Source organism: Meleagris gallopavo, chromosome 3, assembly GCF_905368555.1.
Source record: "Meleagris gallopavo chromosome 3, MGAL_WU_HG_1.1, whole genome shotgun sequence".
Lineage (NCBI taxonomy): Eukaryota > Metazoa > Chordata > Aves > Galliformes > Phasianidae > Meleagris > Meleagris gallopavo.
The window spans coordinates 56,023,737-56,049,062 of record NC_139406.1 but is presented as its reverse complement, the minus strand read 5'-3'; the positions used below and the strand labels follow the sequence as shown (position 1 = coordinate 56,049,062).

General features: G+C 37.1%; 1 protein-coding gene across 12 annotated transcripts in view; it reads right to left on the bottom strand.

Annotated features, from left to right (window-relative positions):
* RP1 (RP1 axonemal microtubule associated) overlaps positions 1 to 24,656 on the bottom strand; it is a 204,985-nt gene extending 180,329 nt beyond the window's left edge. For 8 of the 12 annotated variants that reach the window (XM_085221109.1, XM_085221110.1, XM_085221106.1 and 5 more), the window contains exons 1-3: positions 24,494 to 24,656; positions 17,491 to 17,614; positions 8,993 to 9,085 (exon numbers count right to left, since the gene is read on the bottom strand). In XM_085221109.1, coding sequence (XP_085077235.1) covers positions 8,993 to 9,007 — 15 coding nt within the window. In that variant the 5' untranslated portion in view covers positions 9,008 to 9,085; positions 17,491 to 17,614; positions 24,494 to 24,656. The remainder of the gene's footprint in view (positions 1 to 8,992; positions 9,086 to 17,490; positions 17,615 to 24,493) is intronic. The other 4 variants (XM_085221115.1, XM_085221112.1, XM_085221107.1 and 1 more) reach the window with 4 other exon arrangements.
* Between the last annotated feature and the right edge of the window lie 670 nt (positions 24,657 to 25,326).

Below are 25,326 nucleotides of genomic sequence, written 5' to 3'. Positions count from 1 at the left end.
TCTCAGGATAGTCAAAGTTCAAATAAAGCCAGATTTGATAAAATTATTTTCTCTTATTATGTTCTTAGTCTTTTTCAAAGAAAAAAAAAACAAAACTGTTTTCAGTTTGTGTGTTTTCCCTTTATGGAGAGTTAACATCTTTTTAAATGTTGCTCTCACTACAAAAATTATAAGTTTGTTTGGTTAGTTCTTTTTTTTTTTTTTTTTGGACAACGATCAGAGCACAGGAAGAAACACCATCTTTTAATATACTGTATATATGGCAAATCATATTCATTTTAAGTGATATGACTGAAAAAAAAAAAACAGATCTGTACAGAATGAAGTACACGTATACACATATATTTAGGCTATCAAATCTCCATTTAAAATAACAAAACAACAACAAAAAAAAATGGAAGGAATATGCAGGGAGAAATTTCCAAGCTTGGGAGCAGTAAGTTACACAAGCCAATCCATGATGGCTAGAAAAACTGCTTTTACCAGTGATAGGGCAGAGCTCCATTTCTACTGAGATCACAGAGAGATACAGTTGGATACAGTTACAGATACAGTTGGAGAGACAGAGTTGGGCATTTTTTACACACCTACTCATTAGCTGCCTCAATTTTCACTGCAGTTCTAAACAGAAGTATTGGCAGATGTGTCCCTAGGCTTAACACAATGTAGATCAGCCATTTTAAGTCTCATGCCTCTCTACGCGTAGTGAAGTTCCTAGAGGAAATTCTTACAGGACACTTGTATTGCCAGCTACAAAGTGAACCTATTCTGCACAGGAAATGTTCTACTACAAAGACATCAATAACAGCAGAAATGTTCTTCAGTGATCTGCATGCCAAATTACCCCATTCACCTGACCAAGATGACTTCAGCTAGCTAAAATAGTTCAGACTGGTATCTGTGAGCAAACCATTGTGACATTCTGTAGCCAGGGAACGACTCAGCTTCTCAGCTAATTTATACAATGATGTCTCACTCTTCATAAAAATTCATCTAACAATACAAATATTCATTCATACAATAAGCTTTTTAAGGTAGATTTTCTCCTGCGACTGCTGATAAAAATCACTTTTGAATTAGAATCTCAGAAGTTGTTCAGGATATTTGTACTGGTGTTAAATATTCAGTTATGCAAGCATCAATATTTAGGATAGAAACAATATATTTTACATGGAAATAATTATTACACTGAAAAGTAAAGAAAGTAAAATGATAACATGAACATAACTTGAATATAATAACATGAAATAATTTGAATTAGAAAACATGAAATAAATTGTGAATGTACAAAAGTAACCAAGAAGTCTTCTTTACCCATAAAATGAATGATAGACAGTTTTAACAGGGATGGCTCCATAGCACACCACGTATGAACACATTCTAGTATTAATTTTAACCATGGAAAATTTTTATGCATCTTTCAGATATCTTATAACTTACAAATAACAAATATTTAACAAATTAATAATTAACGTATTGTATAAGTCGCTGTTTCATTCTACAGGTGATCACATTTTCTCCTAAAATTAAGCTATAGTTAGATGTTCTTAATATGAATCACAACATCTGTTAAGATAATTTTATAATTACAACGCTGAGAATTTGATTCTTCAAGAGACTGGAATAGAATTCAGAACTGAATCTCATTGCCTGCATTCTCGCAAACCAAATCAGTCTTTCAGTTTAATAAAGACACTAAAAGGAACAGTTTATTCTAGACTATAAGGATATATCCACTGCCTTATAGTTGTTAACTATTGCATGTAATTTCATTGTACTCACCCACTGTCACATCCTATGTAAATAAAATTGTAGTTAGTTTCTTTTCAGAGATTCATAAATTGTACGTGTGATTATCTATGGCAAATGAACTGAACATCCTCAGTGTTATTCTAAGCGTGCTCAGCTCGAAAAGACATCATAATCCATCTGCTTAATCTTGGCTAATGTTAATCACCAGACTAGGTTCACTTTAGGTAGCCATTGTTCAGAGCAGGCTGTCTAACAACTCATTCAGCAAGTTCTCTTCTATTATTTTTAAACCTTATTTTTCTTTTAAATATTTCATGTATATAATTTGCTTTTTACTTAAATCTCTCAAAAGAACCACATAAAATAAAAATGGGAGTAGATAACATAGGTCATCTGATCTACCTTTTTATCTGTATAGAGTTACCCTCCAAATTAAATCTTGTAATAATATAAATATTAAATGCTTTCAGAGTTGGTGTTTCTAGCAACGACTTTTTGAAACTATTAAACTGTCCCTTGGCATTAATTCTTTCTTCTGTTCAATCATCTGGTAAAGATGATGATCTCTGCCATGAAGATTCTCTGATATTTTATCTGTTCAAATATCACACTGAAAATAATCCCACAGATTTTTTTTTTCCACAATACTCAATAAAGTATTTCACAGTCTGATGGTGTTTCCCCTCTATGAGGCATTCTTCAGTTCTACTTTCGGGAGAAAAAAAAGGTGATGCAATGGTGATATAGTTTGTGAAGAGAGAGGGAAAATACATCCGACTGTAGTTTAGTTAGACCACTGACTGTTGGTGATTTTTTTCTTTTTCCAGTAGAAACACTATGTCCTCAGATGGTAACTGTTCCATCTAATTACTACCAGATGTATAATCTGGTTTACTTAATCATAATCTCTTTACTTAATCAGGATTATAGCAAGCTCTCAAAACTAACAGCGTATAACAGTAACAAAAACACTTCTCAGTACACAGGACCATTGCAGGCCACATTACTTTTTAACTGTTTTACTTCAATACCCATAAATTTTAAAACGCTGATTCAGTTCTGTTTTTGTAAGACATAAGGGAATGAATATTAAAAGATTTGACTATAAACATCACTTTCTTATATTATTACAGCTATTTAAGTCGTGGATATCTCTGATCTTGTCTACATCTTTCTGAATGTGACGCTTATATTCCAGCCAGTATTTTGTTTTTTATTCTTGTTACTCTTCTCCAATAGCTTACACTGGCTGCCAGGTTAGCAAATATATTTATCAGCACAAACAACACCTAAACGTTCATGAATTCTAAGTTGTGGAACTTTCTGATATCACACTTTTAGAATTTTTCATTGAGTTGTTTTTTTTGAAGTGCATGATATAAAATATCATTGCTACTCTCATTAGCCTTCCAGTGCATGCAATGCCACTTTTCATAACTTACTAATCCATCAGTTGCTTCTGAGCACCATTGGAATCTGGACCCACAGAATGATACTTCTTGGGCCTGGTGGGGACGATAAACAAGTGCTACCATTTGATGGTATGAGAGCCCTGTAAGTCTTTATAAGGCTTCAAAGGGCTTGCAAAATAAATAAATAAATAAAAATAAATAAATTTATAAAATAATAATAGTAAAAAAAAAAAAATCACCAAAAAATGTTCAGACGCGTGACTTAAAAGATCCACTGCATTCCTTCTTATACTACAAACACTCCACTTACTCAGAAAAAAAAAGAAGGAATCATCGACTTTATAGTAAAAATAGCATTAATAGGACTTGCTTTCTATTCTATTCTATAGCTATTATGAGAGCTAACACAGATTATCACAGTCCTGTAACTCACAATATCCACACAAAAGCACTTTTCATTTGTACACACGGGCAGCTTGACTGGCATTCATGGAACTACTGAAATGATGTGAAAAGAATTTTGTCATAATATTTGGAGAAAATATGCTCTTTCTATATTTTGTAAACAAAAATCAGGGAATATAAAATTAGTTTTGAAAACGTAACAATGCAAAATGTGGCCACATGAGAAATGATTTCAGTGACAGAAACTGCAATTGCAACTGGGATTGAAGTTTTCTGTGTCGTTGTTCCCTTTTTCACTTTTAAATCTCCAGAACATCTTTGGATCTCAGTTCTGATACTAAACATTACATCTAACTTAAATATCCCCCTTGCTCTTACTATTTTATAGGAGTTATTGACCAGTCAATAGTTTGTTTTATTGATAAGGCTACAATTTTGCTCCTACTTTTTAAGAAACATTTATTTCTTTCATTGTGAAATGTTTAACAATTACAGAATTTTGTTGTAAATTTTATTTTAACTAAATCATCTACGGACTAAAATATAAATATAATTTACACATAAATTGACACATAATTGAGACAGTTGTGCATAAGGAACTGTATCTGAGTACATGAACTCAACTGCTAGTGTATAACTATTTTACTTTAAAAATCAGTTTATGAAGTTGATAATTAAACTTTACTGGATTTGAAATAAATCTTGCTGTTGAACTTCTTTCCTTAGCTCTGAGGTACCTTCTCAATATTATTAAATGGTACACTTAAACCATTCATAGTAGATGTGCAGACTAACACAAGCTCACCATCTGAAGTATACATAGTAAAAAGAATCCCAGGCAACAGAGGGGCTGGCAGCTCTCTAGGAGCATTGCAGCCAGGCCCATAGGGACTCACTGCCTTTGGCTGAGATTTTAGCTGAATCCTCCATGGACTCTGCTATACTGCCATCTTAAAGCATTTTAAATGTACACGTATACTCCCCAACCAGATTTTAACTGTGTGCTTCCTTGAGTTACTGTACAGAAATGGGAAGCTCTTCAAGTATTTATAGGGGAAATTCACTGCTTCTGTGAGATAACTGTTGCAATCAAATTCAGTGATTATATCAAAACTTGAGGAACAGGTAAAATAGTAATAAGACCTAATGCAAATGAAACACGGACAATTAGAGTATTAATGGCACAATGTAGCAACAAAGGCTAATTTATTTATTAAAAAGCAGTACACTACACATTCAGACGCAGGAAATAAATAAGAAATAAAATACGCTATGCTATGTGTACCTCAAGGAAGACCACCACACTTCCAAGTGTTGCCGGTTAACAGCTGAGATTACATTTGGAGGCAGTCGTTAACTACAACTCTTGCCTTTCAATGAAAGAAGAGGAAAGTGAATAGTATTTGGATTTATTTCTTTTGTTCTTTCTGAACATAGAGATCAACACATACAAAGGACCTACTTCAGTGACCACAGGTATCAATAATTTCTTTTTTCAAAGGGAGTTCTCAAGACAGTAGCACAGGGATGACCAATTCAAGTTCCCACATCTGCAGTTTGCCTGCAAAGCTATTTGATGTACATCAAAAAGGTCCAGGTCAAATACTGAAATCAAATACATGGACTATAATCCTTGGGCTAAAATAAAACTGAAGAGAAAAATTTCAAAGCCAAGAGAACACTCCCAACTCCAGAATTCTTTGGATCAGCCCAGGAAAGTATGACATCCAAATAAATTTTTTTAATTTTTTTATCCTTACACTTTCTGATTTTGATTTATTACTCCTTCTCATCTTAGGACTTTACTTTAGTAACCAAACTGATTAAATGGTACAAGCACCTAAATATAACCCAATATTTTAAGCTTTGTTTTATAAGTCTTCACTGTTTCTCAAGATCAGAATCATATGCAGGAAACTGATGTGCAAGAAAAAAAAAAATTGTGTTAGCAATTACATTATCACATTTGCTGATACATTCTTTTTTTCTAGCACACAACTAGCATCCCAGGATGAGAAATGTAAGCAGTCTTTTTACAGGATTATCCTGAATCAGAGCAGGGTCAGAACTGTGTACACCGTGGCCCTCCCTGACTGGCAATCCTATGGCCTTTGAATGACATCTTTTGTTTAAGCTTGAGCCATATGGAACACTTAGCACCAGAGTATTTTTATCATTCCAGTATGAGTCACTCAATTAAAAAGGGCAGTAGCTATGCCACTTAAACTATTATTATTGACCTCCTGCCCCAAGAAAAAGCCAATAATACACTTTATATTTCCAACTCCCTTCAATCTCTTACACTTTTTTTTTTTTTTTTTCCCCTAATTGGACTGCTCAGAAAGGTATGGAATAAGAAAACTGCTATCAAACTAAAAAGGAAATTATCACATTAGAGAATTGGAGACAGAGGCCCAGGTTAAGTTCCCTGTGGTGTGCCTAATTTTTACATCCTTGAAAGGAAAAATGTGCCATTATTAATACGTTACTACTGATAAGATTTCAAGCTACTGCATTACAACAGCATTTTAGTGCTTGATATACATGAACTTCTTATCAAGTTAATCTCTACAGACTCTTATTCATCTCCAACAGAGATTTGATAACCAACAGCTATGAATGCAGACTGAGAAAAAAAAAGTGTCTCCGGGTAGGCAAGCAAATCAAAATGAAATCAGCACCCTGCTCTTAATAGAATTCTAACTGGTTAGATGGATTACAATTCAAGGTCTGAAAACTCCTATTAGCTGTTCTGGATTTTGACCACCGAATCTCACTAAATTTTACCTAAATCTGAATTGGTTGTGCTCAGAAAATAGCCTCCTGTGGGAAATTTCTGGCCTGATTGTGCAAATTCTCCCATCAACTTCTAGTGGGCTAGAATTTCATTCTGGAGCATGTGGCTTAGAATCATAGAAGCAAATTGTAAGCTTGTCTATGACAGTGCATAGAATCATAGAATAACTCAGATTGGAAAAGACCTTCAAGATCATCAAGTCCAACCGCAGCCTAACTACCATACTACCCTAACACTAACAATTCACTGCTACATCGTGTCCCTGAGTATCACATCCAAATGGTTTTTAAACACATGCATGGATGGTGACTCAACCATCTCCATGGGGAGCTTGTCTCAGAACTAAGCATATAAACATTCTCTACTTAGTTTTCTTTATTTTAGCTATCTACTTTGCCTTGCTTTTGTAAAATACAACTGAAAAGGGATAGGTCATCTCTCTGCATATTTTCTAAGGTTAAGCCTCTGAAAAAAGCCACCACAGACTACATTTTGCTATACTTATTTTATGTTCAACATAATTCCTTGCACTGATATGTGTATGCTTACAGAGTATGTAAAATTCTTTGAACAGGATAAATCATGACTAAATTTTCTTCTTTTTTTTCTGTCCCTCGTTTCTTATCCTACATTTAATTTTTTTTTTTTTTCCATTGAACACCAGCCTTCATGACCCACTCCAGCTCTTTCATCAAATTAATAAAAGCAACCTTAGCACACAAGGAATAAGTAACATTTCGACTAACCGCAGGTCTAATTAGTGCTGTCAGTTCATTCAATATTGACCTTTCCCCCGACTGGTTAGAAAGCTCCTCTGTGTAAAGTTTTATTGAAATTTTTACTTATTAAGACAATGTAGGCTTGCAACATGTTCCTCTTGTATGTTCTTCTATTATTTCAGTGCATTTATTATCAATCAATTTATTATTATAATTTCTGCATCTTTCAAAGAATACGGCCAAAGCAAAGGGTTAAGCATGAGTTCCTTGGCCAAGCTCTTAACAGTTTATTTTGAATATTAACCCTATGTGCCTCAGTTTGCGTGTCTGACATTGGCTGCAAAGACCCTTGTCAACCTTCATATTTCATAGAGACATTGTGAAGCATCAACTAAAGAAATCTCATGAAACTCCATCAGGGCAAGTGACTGAGAGGGACAGATCTGCTGTTCCTCTGGAGGGCAACATAAAGTTCTTTCCAGGCTCTGGTGTTATTTCCTTGATGGAGTTCAAAGATTGTGTAAGTTCATAAACTGAGGATAAGAAGGAAAAAGACAAGGCTTAGACATTTTATTCAGGTTTGCCTCCTGTAAAACTCTGATCAAAATTTATATCTTCAAATACTTGCTCAGATCTGATGCTGAGGCTCCTGAATTTTTAACAGTACAGTTCTACTGCTGAGCACGTGTACAACCTTACCAGCTCTGACAGCACTAAGCCACTTAACATCTTAGCCTTGGTGCAGTGCACAGCTTGTCACTGTTTTGCCCATCTTGCCTGAAGAAACCTGACCACCTCTTGCAACAGTACACGCAGCAAGCTGTCACCCTCCTCACATCCTCTGGCTACTATCACTCTTACAACTCTGAAGGGCTGGTTCACTGTCTGATTTAGAGCAGGGATTTAAGTGCATGCATATCAGTTTTCAAGACACACAGCAGGAGCACGAAGCTAAGCTTTGTATGAGAAAAAGCCCAACCTGCATAGAGCTTCTAGTTCTACAACAGACTTCCCAACTACAAACATCCCATAGTGAGAGAGAACTCCAAACCTGGGCTTAGATACCCATTGATTTGTCAACCATGGAAAAATATGAATATGAATACTAATCTGAAGACTGCAACTCACCATGATTCAAGCCAACTTATCCAACTCAAAGCTAGGAATTCCCAAAGAAAACAAGCTGACCAACTCTAGTATTGCATCCCTGTGCCAGTATCCTTGATGAGTCTAGCTTACTCAGTTTGGCTAAACACAGGTATAAGCAAAAAGTACAGAGAAAATACAGGTACAGAGCATTGTGAGGCAAAATACAGAATTATATTTGACTGTCTTACTTGCAGCAATACACAAACTCTACATAGATCAATCTTCTCATTCCCTGGCTTGCTTTGTTAGTGGGGGTTCCCTCCACCCAGGTGCAAGACCTTGCACTTAGCTTTGTTGCATCTCATGAAGTTCTCCTGGGCCCACTGCTCAAGCCCATCTAGATCCCTCTGGGTGGCATCCCATCCTCACTATGCATCTACTGCACCCCACAGCTTAGTGTCATCAGCAAACTTGATAAGGGTGCACTCAATCCCACTGTCAATGTCAGTGATTAAGATATAAAGAAGTACTGGTCCCAGCATTGACACCTGTGGGATACCATTTGTCACTGATCTCCATCCAGACACTGAGCCATTGACCACCACTTTCTGGACCCAATCCTTCAGTAAGTTCTTCATCCACAAATATTCCACCCATAAAATCCATATCTTTCCTATTTGGAAAGAAGGATTTTGTGGAGTACTGTGTCAAAGGCCCCTTACTAAAGCCCACGCAGTTGACATCAGTAGCTCTTCCCTTGTTCATTGATGCAGTTGCACCATCACAGAAAGCCACTTAATTGGTCAAGCAGGATTTACCCTTGGTGAAGTCATGTTGGTTCTCCGGTGTCCCCTCCCTGCCTTCCATGTGCCTTATCATAACTTCCAGAAGGATCTCTTCCATGATCTTCCCTGGCACAGAGATGAGATTGACAGGTCAGTAGCTCCCGAGATCATCCTTTATACCTTTCTTAAAAATGGATGTCATGTTACCTTTTTTCCAGTCACCAATGATTTCACCTGACTGCCATGACTTTTCACATATCATTGAGAGTGGCTTGGCAACTACATCAGCCAATTCCCTCAAGACTCTGGGATGCATTTCATCAGGACCCATAGATCTGTGGATGTTCAGGTTTTTCAGGTGGTCATGAACCTAACTTTTGCTAATGCTGGGAGGGGCATTGCTTCCCCAGTCCCCTCCTACCAAATATTTTTTTTGAGGGCTGTGTGACAAGTAGTTATCAGAGAAGACTGAGGCAAAAATATTGTTGAATACCTCAGCTTTCTCCTTGTCTGTTGTTACCAGCTTGCTTGCGTCACTCACTAGGTGGGGTACACCCTCTCTTCAACTTTCCTTTTCTGGTTGAGGTATCTGTAGAAGCATTTATTACTTTTCTTGTCACTCCTTGCCAAGTTTAATTCAAGCTGTACCTTGGCTTTCCTGACCTCCCCCCTACAAAGCCTAGCAGCTTCATTATACTTCATCAGTACCTGTCTCTGCTTCCACTGCCAGTACATTTTCTTCTTGCTCTGTAGTTTGACCAGCAGGTCCTAGTTCAGCCACGCTAGTCTCTTGCCTTCCTTTATATTTTTCTTCTACCTTGTACTATCTGTTTTAAACACCTCCTAAACATCATGATTTTGGAGCTACGTTTCTCTTGAGTCCAGTTCCACTCTAGTTAGTATTTATACTGCTCTCATCATCGCATATTTCTAGCAGCTAGCAATCACTGGTGGATTTTATCCTCATAACATCTCCATGAGATAATACTGACCTACCCTTTCCTGTGTAAAGGACTGACTGAATGGCATAGCCTGGTCTAGTGCCTGTAAATCAGGAAATAAACCCATCAGTATTACAAAATAAACCAGTGCAAGAGGACCAGTTATCCTTGACTACTGTCTTCAGATTTTGTGAGAAGGACAATGAGGAAGAGCAGCAGTCATTCCTTCTTTTTGCAATTACAGCCATCTGTGTCTTTAGGGATGCAGAAGACAGCATAAGGCTTTGGAGAGTAAAAAGCTAATGTAGAAAAACAGAGCCTATTCCAGAGCAAGCTCTAGTTAGAATCAAAGTCCTTGCCACTGTTACTCTCAATACTCTCTGTATTAGGAAAGCAACTTATAAAAAGTCAATGGAATACTGCTGAAATAAACCAGTATTTGCAAAATATCCCCTGATTGGGTCACCAGCCAAGGTCAACCACAGCAATCACTCAGGAATGGTGACAGAACAATAGACCTGCTGCACAGAGCAAACTAGGCACTGGGGCTCTGCTTCTATCTCAACAGATAAGCAATTCTTGGGACTTCAAATAAATCACTGGCAACAGTTAGCGGAAAGAAGGATGTCGGATAGATCTCCTCTCATGTTTTTCTTAGCAGACTGCCACAGGGAAATACTCAGATGCTGAACAATGTCTGTTTACTTAGAAGAGCCTGATCTAAAAAGAAGTGACATAGTATAATCTGGTCACGCAAACTGTCTCTAAGCAATTAGACTGTCTTATTGGTTTAATGCTATTTTAGGTTTATTTTTGCTTTTGGGAATTAGACTTGATCCTTGAAAAATACTGTATGTATTATGCAAAGTTGTACATCTATTTATCATGGTATCACAGCTTACTGTAGTTACCATAAAATTTATCTAAGATATATAACCTCAAAATGAACTGAGGTACTCAGCACACTTTTAGAACCACATAGAAAAAAAAATATTATAGGCATTGTTCAGTATGTTTTCCAGATACTAATCTGTAACATTTATCTCCTTTCAGAAAGACAGCAGGAAAAATTAGTTTTGTGTGGCTTCATTTCAGGTCTAAAAAGCAAATTTTCATTTCGTTTAGATGTATATCTTTCTTTTTACTGCCTTTGATGCTTTTCAAATTACAAATTTTCACAGGCTTTTTTCAAGTAATTTATATTGTCAGATAATTTTTAACATACCAAGATTTATTTATACTGCAGTAAATAACGACAAAATTATTTGCAGTGAAAAGAAGTATATTTAGCAAAACATAAAATAATCATAGAATAATTCAGGTTGGAAAAGTCCTTAAAGATCATCAAGTCCAACCACAACCTAACCAAACTACCCTAACAGCCCTTTGCTAAATCATGTCCCTGAGCACCACATCCAAGTGGTCACCGTCCAGGGATGATGACTCAACCACCTCCCTGGGGAGCTTAACAACCCTTTCTGTAAAGAAGTTGTTCCTGATATCCAACCTAAACCTCCCCTGGCACAACTTGAGGCCATTTCCCCTCATCCTGTCACCCATCACCAGTACGAGGAGACCAGCCCCACTCTCACTGCGTTCACTTTTCAGGTATTTGAAGAGAGCAATAAGTCTCCCCTCAATCTCCTCTTCCCCAGTCAAAATAGACTCAGTTACTTTAGTCATTCCTCATGGTGCATATTCTCCAAGCTTTCACCAGCCTTGTTGACCCTTGGACCTGCTCCAGCACCTCAATGTCCTTTCTGTACTGAGGTGCCCAAAACTGAACACAGTACTCAAGGTGAAGCCTCACCAATGCGGAGTACAGGGGCAGGATGACTTCCCTAGTCCTGCTCACCTCACCATTCCTGATACAAGCCAGGATGCCATTGGCCTTCTTGGCCACTTTGGCACAATGCTGGCTCATATTCAGCCGACTGTCCATCAGTACACCAAACACAGAGTCACAGAGGCAAGGAGGAGACAGTACTATTTAACAGCAATATGTGTATATTATACAAAAGAATCCGATTCAAAACCAGTTGTCTTCTTCTGTGAGAACCACTTCTATCAGCTTGGCAACCTGACAGGCTAGACAAAAGCCATACCCAATGCTGCATGCACACATGCACACACAGTACAACAGAAAAGCTGGAAGAGATCTCTAAGATCATCTAGTCCAACTGTCAACCCATCATCCATATCCAATAACCATGTCCCTCAATGCCACATGTTCATATTTATTAAACACTTCCAGAGACTGAGACCACTCCTCTGGGCAGCCTGTTCCAATGCCTCACCACTCTTTCTGAGAAGAAATTCTTCCTCATATCCAACATGAACCACTTCTGGCACAGTTTAGGGCTGCTGCCTCTCATCCTATTGCTGTTATCTGGCAGAAGAGGCTGACCCCCCACCTCACTACAATTTCCTTTCAGGGAGTTGTAGAGAATGATAATGAAGAGCCTCCTCTTCTCCAGACTGAAAGATCCCAGCTCTCTCAAGCCGCTCCCCACAAGACCTGTACTTGAGATCCTTCACTGCTTCATTGCCCTTCTCTGGACACACTCCAGGACCTCGATGCCTTTCTTCTAGTGAGGGAACCAAATCTGAACACAGTACTCAAGGTGCGGACTCATCAATTCAGTTATGGAGGGACAATCGCTTCCTTGCTCCTGCTGGCTGCACTATTTCTGATACCAGATAGAATGCCATTGGCCTTCTTGGCCACCTGGGCACACTGTTGGCTCATGTTTAGCAGGCTGTCAACAAACACTCCCAGATTCTTTTCCTCTACACAGCTTTCCAGCCACTTTGCCCCAGGCCTGTATGTAGCATCACATGGTGTTCTTGTGATTAAAGTGCAGGACCTGGCACTTGGTCTCACTGAATCTTGAACAATTAGCCTCAGTCCACCAATCCAGCCCTACCCTGATCCATCCGTAGGGCCTTCCTACCCTCTGGCAGAGCAACGCCACCTCCCAGATGCTGAAATCTAAAAGTGAAAAAAGTGATTCCTTAAATTAATGCACTTTGAAAGAGATTAATGTACTCACTGAGAAAAAGAATCATATTTACGTGCTCTGCACATCCTAACAATAACTAAATTTATATCCTGTTGCAAAATTACAAAATTTTGATAAAGGAAATCAACACGCTCTTAAGTATACTATCAGTTTATTCAGTTAATTAAATACAGGCATAAGTCCTTCTTTACACAGAAGAGCAAGTACAGTGTAAATGCCTACACAAATATAGAGCCACATTACATGCAGCAGTCACAAATACCTCCAGCTAGTCAGATCACAAGTTTTCTTTCCTCTTCCACAGTGTACGCTTTCTGAAAATTAGGGGTCTGCCAAGTCACCCTATTTTTAGATCAGTATTTATAAAGATTGAAGATTAAGTCAGAAATTTTGGATATCTCCTTGGAAGAAAAAAGTTTTTTCTTCTCCACTTTTCAAGTAGAGTCACTGTTTAATTTTCAATCATTCGTAGACTCTTTAAATAGGTAGTCAATTTATTTTATTTCTTCTATCAGCGCCCTTTGACTCTTATTTCCTAACATTCTTTTTGAAATTTCACCACCATTAGCCACTCTTCCCTACTGTGGTTGTGAATTTTCTTAATTCTGCATACATCAGAGTTCTGTTGAACTTTGATTTATCTTCAATCTTCAATAATTCAACTTCATCCATAGTCCATAGGCTCCCATCCACATTACATGCACTACTAATATGTAAGATATACCCCTTAATATCTTAAAGTTGAAGAATGGGATCGTGCAAGGGATAATGAGGATTCACAAGTAGTCTTCTGAATTCAAATTAAAGCATGGTTAACAATTAATATTAAAGGCTATCTTTTAAAGGCACCAAATTGTTTATACATATATATATATATATATATATATATTCGGATAAGCTACATAAATGAATGTTGTTAGAGAATGAAACAGCTTTTATATGCTGCCAAGTCCTAAGGTTTGCTACTTCATTTGCAGTAGTTTAGACAGTGCTATATTTTATGGTGTATGACAAAGATATAGTCCCTTTACTAAGTGCTCTCTTTAACACTGAAGATAGGTGAGCTCACGCATCGGGTATCAGTGACAAGGTCTTGGCAGGGGAGTGCTACAGGGGTGGCTTCTGTGAAGAGAGGCTGGAGTGCTTCCAGCTGGCTCCAGTTGTCTCAGGAGCCATGCCTGTGGTGCCTCTGGGATCGTATATTGGAAAAAAGGAAAAAATGCTGGACAGGTGAAGAAGGATGGGCAAGCAGAGAAAGAGACAGCACTGTGAGCACCAAGGGCAGAGAAGGAGGAGGTGGTGCCACAGGCTGCCAAGCGGATGTCCAGCAGCTCACGGCACACCCCTTGCTGGAACAGAATCTTCTGTGGTGCTGCAACACATGGACAGACCCCCACAATGGAGTGGAGGGGAGGTGCAAGGTGGAAAGAGAGGCAGAGAGGAGCCGTTGTAGACTCCGAGCTGTTGTTCTAGTGTGTTTATCGCTATTCAAATCTATTTTAGCTGGCAACGAATTAAATTAGTTTTTCCCAAGTCAACAGAGCTTTGCCCAAAATAATAATCAGTATGCAGCTTTGTTGTTTTTACCTCAAACCACAAGTTTTCTCATCCTATTTCCTCCACCTGTCCTTCCAAGGAGGGGAGCAGGCTCTTGGCCCTTCACCACAGCTCACCCAGAGAAACACAGACCCTTACCTTCAGAAACTGCAGCCTCTCATTCCTGCAATCAGTCTAGGCAAAATCAAAATGTTCCATATTAACTACTGTCTCATAAATATTCCTTTTCAAAACACCCTGCCTGATAGCAGCAGGTGTAGATAAGAGAAAATAAGGTTGAAAATACTTTTTGCCTTGGTTACCTTCAAGGGATTAGAGCTGAAATCCTCATTCTTTTAACTGCAAGTTTTTAGTCATGGTGATATTTCCCCCAGTACTGTCAGAGTTCAGAAATCAACCTGCAAACTGACACAAACTGTGTACTTCAGCCAAGTAAGCTCATTCAAGTAAGTAGAGCTAATAGTGGGACCAAGAGTTTATAACCTCAGGCCACATAGCTGAAGTTGAAAACTGTCTGAAGTGAAGCCATTTAAAGGAAAGAAACCGTTCAGTGCATTTCAGAATCTGAAACTCACAAACAAAAAGAATCACCAAGGTTGGAAAAGACCTGCAAGATCATCCAGCTCAACCATCAAACATCTTATTCTTATATTTTCTAAATGAAATTTCAGTTTACTGCTTTGAAGATATTTTTTTTGCTTTAGAAAATTAACATTTTTAAGATAGTAAAAATAAAATATCGCAATAAGAAAACACACCAAATCATTCAAGTAAAATATTTCAAACCCATCAGAGCTTTTTCCTCTTGATCTGATCTCAGCTTCCTTTTAAATTCCTTTGTGATTTTAGCTCTGGCTTCACCGAAAATGAGAAAAAAAGATGAAATCTCAAGATGGAAAAAGAATGGGAAAAAGCTGTGTTTAGAATTTTAGGCAGTCAGCATAATGATTACTTCTGTTTTTATAACATCAGAAACCAGAATATAGCAACTGACTAACTGGTAGACTGCCACATGCCAGATGATTGACATTGCTGTCCTAATGCCTGGGGCCTCATGGCAAATTGCTCCAGCAGTAGATGAAGTGCATTTTCCAATGATATTATAACCATGTCATTCAATTAAAGTCTACATACAGTTCAATAGTACTGATGCATAAATAACTCAAACATGATTTTAAAAGCACATACTTATAGTAACAGAGATGCTCAAAAGAAAATAAGCAAGTGCCAATCAGTATTGAAAGTACTCTCATGAAAAACTTACTGCATTGTTGAATGACAGATTAACATCTTTATGTTGGCAAACAAGAATGTCTCTTGTATGAAAAAAGTGCCTGTCAAAGCACTTCTTCAATCCTATTCTCTTTGCAACAATGTAAGTAATTAGACAACATATTGCAATTAAAAAAGGACTCCCCTGATATTTAAAGTAAATTGATTTCAAGGCCACATGAAACCAGTGCGTAACCAGTAAGTATCCACCTAAGAATAAAATTTAGCTGTTACATTTGCTTTAAAGTAATCATAGCTATGTCCAAAATCTTTATAAACCAAAACACCAATTTAATGAAAAATCCAGTCTACTTAATATTATATTTTGATCACAAATGGTTTAAATCATTTTATATTTTTAAAAATGGTAATTCTAAATCATTAAAGAGTTCGTTCATTCTTTATTTATAGGTGGTGTATTCTACTCAAATCATTATCTCCCACAAAGAAATAAATGAGAAGATGTGCAATAAGAACAACTTCTCAGTCCAGAATCCTCGTGTGAGCTCAATGGACAAGTACAGAGCAGAAAGTCTTTGCGCTAATGTTTTTTATAAAGTCGTAACATCATATTTCCTAAGCTTTTGTCCCATCATTAGTATTCTAATGTAGAAATTCCTATGACATAACTATTCACAAAAGAGAGGGTTATATCAGAACACGCTGCTCCATGGGACAGAAAAGACCACAAAGCCCTGAGAGATGTGACATGAGGGAGTGATCACATCCATACTAGGAAGATAAAGCTAAAGAAAATTCACTTCAAGGAAAATAAATTTTCGATATAAAATCTGTATAAGTAAAATTAGTCAATTGAGTTTATCTCCAATTTCCACTGTTCCTTTACAAAAATCAGTTGAGGTACCACAGCTGAATTTGGCTTAGTGCTTCCAAGAGCTCTCTGTTAACGTCTAAGAAGCAAAGTGATTCGTAAAGCATAAAGCCTGCAATATTTCTGGGATACATTCTATTTCACAGTGCTCTTAGTCCCCAACCTCTGACAAAAAGGCACTTTAAAACACAAATCTGATCAGTTTCATTTCACAGTCATTTGGGATTCTGTATTTGCTCATTTTTTAATATCAGATTGACAGAACAGCTGCAAATAGGCACTTTTGAAATGCCATATAAAATCATTCATATCACTTCATCAAGTAAGATATTTATAACTGATGACAAAGTTGCTCATGTGCAACTGACTAATGCCGTCCCCCACCCATAGGTTTTTTTGCAATGCCTCATATCAGTTTGGCTTTGGTAGCAGAGCCTTATCTACGAAACAAACCCATCAGTTTCCGGACAAAAATCTGGAAAAAGATTAGCTCCCTCCCTGCTGAGATAAATCACTTCCCTGTGTTTTTACTTGCAGACTTTAACATACGAGATCTTTTACTCTGACTAGATCTATAAAGCAATGTGAGTTTCAAGATAACTAACACTTGCCTGATATAAACTTAAAACCAGCAATTGGTAGCATTACTCTTTAACAGCATGTGAATAAAGTAGCAACTATTACTTGTTTTGTATTTTTTATAAGCAAATAATTGTTTACTTGTTTCACAAGTTTTTAATTAATTATTTTTTTTTGAACCAGACAAAAAGGAAGAAAAGACATGCATGTGTTCAGACTAAACCAACAGTTTAAGTTTAAATGATAACTGTTTGTACTGCAAAGTTGTAAATGTACATATATGATTCTATGTGTGAATATTATACTACAAACACAAATTCCACAAACCTCTAGAAATATTCCAGCTCTCTAACTCCCAGGGTTCCAGTGCAGATATCTTTCTCTACTTCAGTGAAAGCTGTGCAAATTCTTGAATTTTAAAGGTCATTGTCCTTCATTTTTTAAGAGTTCACTGTTCAAAAATAGATGCTAAAAGTTAAACTAGAGGCAACAGTCAAATGTTCTAAATTATACATAATGAATATAGATAGAATACACTTCTTCTATATATATTTACTTTATCAATACAAGAATATTGCTCTTATTTTCAATAGAGAGTGTCAATTAATTCCTTTATATCTGACTAAATTTTCTGTCCAGTAAAAATTCATTTATTCATTACAAGTGTATCTTGAGAACAAGCAGATATCAGATCATTATAAATAGACATTGCACATACATGCAGACTCCACGTATACATGATCTGCACATTTTTCAAATTGAATGTATAGAATTGCATACACATATTCAACTCAAAAACCTGATCATGTCTCTTTCCCAGAATTTCATAACCCGTCTCTTACCAGAGATAAATACCCTTCACTTCACAGCCACATCTTATTCACGTCATCATTTTTTGTCAGTATGTACATTTGTGAACAATGGTCGAGAAAGAATCATAGAACCATTAAGGCTGGAAAAGACAGCTGAGATCACTAAGTGCAGCTGTGATCCCATCCCCACCATGCCCACTAACCGTGTCCCTCAGTGCCATATCCACATGGTTCTTGAACAACTCTGGAGATCATTATAAATAGACTTTTAAGGCATAGTTTATAAGGATTTTGGCTTAGAATCACATAACAGCTAAATTAAAAGACATCTCGAGATCCTCTGGTCCACCCAGGGCAGGGCGCCCAGGCCCAAATCCAGACAGCTTTTGGAGATCTCCAAGGAGCCGCCTCTGGGCAACCCCCACCATTACTTGTTCATTCCCAGAGGAAAAATAAAATATTTTCTCTTCTGTTCCAGTAGAATTTCCTGCATTTTCATTTATACCCATTACCTATTGCCATTTCACTAGATATGCTCAGCAGAGTCTAACCATCATCTTCATCCCATCAGCTACTTATATGCAGTGACAACATCCCTCCTGAGTTTTCTCAAGGCTAAACAATCCCAGCTGTCTCTCTACCTCTCCTTGTATGTTAGATACTCCAATCCTTTAATCACCTTAGTGACCCTTCTCTGCTGGAGTGACTCCAGGACATTCATGCCTCACTCGTGCTGGGAATTGTTCTTCTTCTTGTACTTTTTGCCTTGTACTTTTATATTTAGAAAGATGTATCTCATACAAAATACAGCAGAGTAAACTTTGCTCCTAAGGTTTTTACCCCCTTAGGCTACAAAAGATAAAAGCTCTTGGCGAGATAGCTGGTAGAATTTTATCCCAGGAAGTAACTGAAAGGAAACAAAAAATATTGAAGTAATCACAACAATACAGCAGAGCACACTGCTTTAAGCCATTCTCTTGTTCATCTGTGTCCAGGCAACAGTTTAGAAGGGAGGTAATACATTTACTTGTCCTTTGCTGCTGCAGATATATCATCAGGTCAGGGTCAAGGTTCCAGGATAACAGAAACAAGCAAAGAGTCAGATCTGCCTGAAGTGCAAAGTGAGGAGAGATTCTCTCTCCATTGGTGCTGTAGTGTTCTATTGATAACCTCAGTAAGCCATCTGGACACTTTTCCTTGTAATGAAACAGTCTTATTTCTTTAATTTTTTTTCTGTAGAACAGAGGCCAACTGCTTAAAATCACATTCTAAGTCCCAAATATATTTTGGTTTGTCTAGAGATGGCTTGTCTAAAGTCTTTTCAATTTATCTAAAGTCTTCTGGGGCAAAGTGGTAATAACTGTACAGTTGTAAATGACCAAAACACATGGAACTATGCCAAAAGTTGCTAGCTCCTAGCATTTCTCATTCAGATAAGAGGCCTTAAGTTGTACCAGGGCAGATTCAGGTTGGATGTTAAGACAACTTTGTTCTCAGAAAAAGTGGTAGTCATTGGAACAGGCTTCCCAGGGAAGTGGTGGAGTCACCATCCCTAGAGTCATTCAAGAACAATTATTTCTGATATAAGGAAAAGGGCTTTTTTTTTTTTTTTTTTTTAATATATATAATTAAGGGAGGTGAGGAACAGGAACTGGTTGCCCAGAGAGGCAGTGGACACCCCATTCCTGGAGACACTCCAGGTCAGGAAGGACAGGGCTCTGAGCAATCTGATGTAGCTGTAGGCATCTCCGTTCACTGCAGGGCAGCTGGACCAGATGATCTTTAAGGGTCCCTTTCGACTTAAATGATCCTATTATAAGAAACATGTAGATGTAGCACTGATGGACATGGTTAGTGGGCAAGGTAGTGATGGGTTGACTGTTGGACTAGATAATCTTAAGGCTCTTTTCCAGCCTTAAGAATTCTATGATCTGAATAGTTTAACTTCTGTTAGAACATTCAGTGGAATAAACACTTAATTATCTTGTAGGTAATAGCCTGGCTTGCTACAGGACTTTTGTAGTCAAAACCGATGGGAGATAAATGCACAAGTGATTAATAAGATTAAAAATCTGAAGTTTAGTCACGACAGTGAACAACAATGCCGCAAAGTACAGAAGAATACACTTTGGTGAAGAGGCAGAGGAATTTGGTAGAGAACAGAAATTATGCAGAAAGTATTGCTTCTTGAAATGTAATTCTCAAAGTCTTCCGCTGCCTTGTGTCTCAAAGAACTCACTCTGACAACTTGTGGTAGAACATATCCACTAGACAGCCCTGCTTTGACATATAGTCTTCATTAATCCTGCAGCAGAAACTTCGGGTATGTGGATGGAATAAAACATTCCTGTTGGGTAATCTGTCAGCAAGAGAACTGGAGATGGAGGAAGGAGAGTATGCTTTAAGTCAGCATGATAAAATTGCCATGACTGAGTTAGATCCCCACAGTCACAATTTTGTGCATTACTATCCTTCTATACCAGGACAGCAAATACAGGATTTTCATCATTGTGAAGAAAAATACCTGAACTTAAGAACTCTTGGGCTAATCCAAGCAAATATCAACTTAGCCAGAATCTCTGACCACAGTCAGCAGTAGAATTTAGAGAGAAAGTACATAAACACTGTTTCTATAGCTCCTTTCTCTGGTTCACTCACCAAATCTCATCAGTGAGTGGTATCCTGAACTTGAGGTTGCTTTCAGACCATACAATTCAACAGCTGTTGATAAGTTTATTCCCCCTTAGCTATTTCTGTTCCTTCCTTAGCGTGTTAATACTTTTTACCATGACAACCTATGATAAAGATTTCAACCATTTCTGATTTTGTCCTTTCCTCTTTCAAATCTACTTCCCTAAAACTATACTGACCTACATTAGTAATAAGAAACTGTATTAGTAACGAGAAACAGCAATTAATCATCATTCCTGATTGCGTAGAATTTCCTATTTCATTCTTTTTGTTCTTATTTGCTTTCTACTAAATAATATCAGTGGAGCTGAAGACAGACTGAAGTGATGCACAGATCACCTACTACTCTCCAGTACAGTGAAAAATGAATGCATTAAATGAACAAGAAAAGAATTCCTGAAATACATCTCTAAATTTAATCACTGGAGAAGTGTAACCAGCACAATTCTGCAGAACAGAACAGACAAACAGAAAGGAATTGTGAGGTCAAAGTTATTAAATACTTTATGCTCTAAAATACACTTCTTCAATGAAGATGCAGTGCATATCTTCAGTTTCTATTTTACAAAATCTCTTCTGAGTCATCACAAGTTACCTCAAGTTTTGTCTGCTTTGGTTTGAGATCTCTCTTTGAACTGTCCATACAAAATGTGCATGTTAGAAGGAAAGAAAAGGACATTCTACAGCCATTTACTCTTTTGAAGTCAAGGAAACAGAGCCCGATCTTACAGCCTATATCATAACTATATTTTCCTCATATGCCACTTGGCACAACACACTTGGTTCCTTGCACAACAGCAAATACTTTTCCTGTGCTGTTTCATCATTCAGGTAAGATCTCACAGATGGCAATTTTTATCACCAAGTATTGTACAGCTATGACTTGAAAGTCATTCCCAAGTGATCTTTATCATATTTCAAAATGCTAAATGCAATCACAAACTATATGGCAGCAATTGTTCAATTGGCAACAATTCCCATGTTTAGTTTGCAGTTACTAAGGATACTGTTTATTTTACATGATCTTCTGATAAAAGTGATACCAAGGCAGTAGAGAGCACACAAACAAACAAAAAACATGTATTGCCATGGCACAAAGAGTAAACATATTGAACATTCACTTCAACAGGGAGAAGCACATTAAAACATTCAAAAGAGTATAACTAGACAAATAACTCGTTTTTTAATGTGCAAATAAAATTAGTATCAGATAACCAACATTTGCGTGTTATGCTACCATAGGATAATTAAGTTAATGTCAGTGCAATAAATATTGATATAGCTATGTAATTCCCCTTAGCACTAGCAATTACCCGCAGACACAAAGAAGAAAAGTAGAATATATTTCCCTCAGAAGCACATTGATAAGTTAAATCCAACCAGCCACTGACTCTGCAGTTCTGACTTAGTTCAAGGAACTCCATCAAAGAACCCCATGAGAGAGTTTAGCATTTCCAGAATTATCTGTAGGTTTGCTGTTCTTTTTTTTTTTGTTTTTTTGTTTTTTTTTTCTTTAGAAATAAACACAAACTTGCTGTGTTTACATGCTCAGCTTTCAGACCCAACTCAGCCCAGTATGTCTGCAAAGCACAGTTTGAGAACAGTTCAAAAACAATGTAGCATCAAGCTCACTTCTTCAATAAGGCAGCTCCAGGCCATCCTACATCCCAATAAGATACATTCACTACTGCTTATTCTGGAGCAGTTATCAGCTTCTCAGACTTTCAAACTAAATTCAAGTCTGGTTCCTGACTACCAAAAACAATATGAAAAAAATAGAATATTTGTGTGTTGATTTTCACTTTAATTTACTGAATCTAAAAGACAGAGCAATGATCACATCATCCAAGCACGTCCTTTCATCTTTGCTCTTCAACGTTGCGAATAACGATACAGAAATATCTTCATGAAAGAGTGATCTGAACGCATCTTAATGTATAGAAAGTCATAGTTTTCCCAGGCTTAGACTTTATAGGCTGGTATATGAGAATTCATTGCAACATTTGGCCACATTAAAATTAGCAACGTTTTTATTAAAAAAAACTCAATCAAATGTCTTTCATCTTGAGAAGTAACTCTACTAGCTATGAGTTGATACTTCACAGATTTAAGGTGAACTGACTTGAGAAACTATGAAACAAAACTAGAGAAACTGCCTGAAGATGTTCCAGACTGCATGAGCTAGCATCCACTGCAGCCTTAATCCTTAATCTTATAACTGAAGCTTTTTCTATACTATGTCACTTAGGCAGAAAGGTGGGATACAGAGGGTATGACAGATAAAAAGGTTCAATTCCCTCACTGCATTTTGCCACTCTATATAAAAACAGCAGGTACTAAGGCAGAAACCATGTTCAACAACTTGTTCATACAGTCCTAAGAACGGTAAGATTCTGTTTTCACTGGTAATGCATAGGTTTTGCTGGGAACATTTGGAAGTTTGAACTGTATAATTTGATTTTTTATGGAAAGAATGCGACTGCTGCTGCTTAATACAGAACACCTTCAGGAAACCACTGGAGATAGATGATGAAGGCTAACCAGTACAGCAGGCTAAACATGGTGTTTGAACTCAGAAGTTTATGAACCAAAAATTTTGCATCTCAAGAGCTTCATGGCTTTTTCTCCACCCATCACAACAGCCACAACCTTTTTTGTCCCTCTTATTCCTAGAAGATCTGCATAGCCGCAGGTAACAGTCATCCAGAATTAGAGCTTAGGAGCTTTAGAAGTGGAATATTTTGATCTCTTTTTAGAAAGAAAGAGATGCCAAGCACTTTTTCTCTAATGTCACAAGCAACGTTTTGAAGATGTATTTGGCCATCCAACAACACTCTAGTGCCCTTTTTCATAGACTCTGGACAGAGTGCTCTTCATATATTCTGCCACTATGGAAAAATCCATGAACCTGAACTTAAAGTACAGAAAGCATACAATATTTATATATTATATAAATATATATACTAAAACTGCTTGGTAATGTATACCGCACATTCAGCCAAGAGGCAAGAGTAGTAGATGGCAAAGTTGACAATGACTGTGCTTGGGCTCATGGCCAGCACCATAAATACAAGAAATGGTGCTTTTCATTAACTGGGAGAAAATTTACAAGACAGATCATGTAAACTGGTAAGTGGTTTTGGTTTCTCTATCTCAATGTGATTTATGGGCTTTTTCAAGAGTTTAAAAATCAAGATTTCTGTCAGCTAAATCCTTTCAACTTCACCTGAGTTGTGCAAGCAGTGAAGTTGGTAACAACTCAGAAAAAATATTTTTCACAAGCACAAATTTTTCCATCTGGATTAAAAGCACAAAGAGCAGGGAGGACTGCAGCTGACAGTTACAAAGGGAATTATGAAGCTCTTCATTCTCATCTGCGTATTTTTCACAATTTTATACTCCAACAGATTGTGCTACTCCTAAGCATGCACCATAACTTTTAAAAGTGGTATCTCTTAATATGATCTATTTTGAACATGTATTCATAATCACTTTTTTTCCCCAAATACAGAGGTTTGATATTAAGCTTCTTAGTAAAAAAAAGAAAAAAATTAAAAGTAGAAGGAATTAACTAGCAATAAGCACATGTATAAGGAAATGTGATTAACTTTTCTAGAAAATGTTTACAATTGGCACAAAGACAAGATTTCAAATAAACAAAAAGAAAAATTCGATATTTGTTAAAACGCCGCAAACAAATATTTTTGGCTCAAACTAAAATTAAAACGAAATATAATATGCTGCAGTGTAATCAGAAGATGATTTCATTCTTTTATATCATCACTGTATAGAAAGAATTATCAGGACAGAAATAAAAGCTGTTTTACCTGATCCAAAACCTTTGAAGGGCTAAAACAGTACGTGAAAGAAAAATCAGAGCCACATAGATGATACTTAGGTGACGGTTACTGCTTCTTTCAGCTGAAACGTGTTCCAGCTACAGTTTGCTTCAGTCACTATGGCCCAAGCTTAAAGCAAACACTGATGTTAGTGTAATACCATTTTCTATTGTACCTATAGCAACAGCAAACACACTGTAGAACTTCAGCAACAGGCTGACCACTCCCTTACCACAGTCTCAGTCTCTTTGAACTGTATGTACAGATATTCTGTAGCATCTTCCATATGGCAAACTTCCCCCGGTAGAAACATTTTCATTCATAAGACAGTTCAACACTGCAGAGAAACATTTTATATAAGCTTTAAAAAAAAAAAAGTGTATTTAAGATCTCATTTTATGTCTCCAATGCCCACATAATAGCTTATGTGTATCACAAGTTGGTCACCTCTTGGAATCTGAAGTTACCTTTTAGGGTAATTTAGGGATCAACTACAGTAGCAAAGACAGCATGCAAAACATTGTGCAAACATTATTATGCAAACATTTTCTCAAGAAATCACTATGTTAGGTGTATTAAACAGGGCAAAAGAAAGGCAGAGATTAATGCACCAGAGAGGCAAAGTAATCCCTGAAACGGGGTCACCAATTCATTTGCTTAAGTTAGATACCAGGTAAAGGGTTTTGTTGTTTCAATAATACAGGACTTGCTTAATGTTCAGAAACCGTGGAAATCCAGCACTAGATTTAGGAGAGTTTAGGAGTAGTTCCAAATTCCGTTCCCAGGCCAAAATTCTATGCAAATTATCAAATTATGTAATG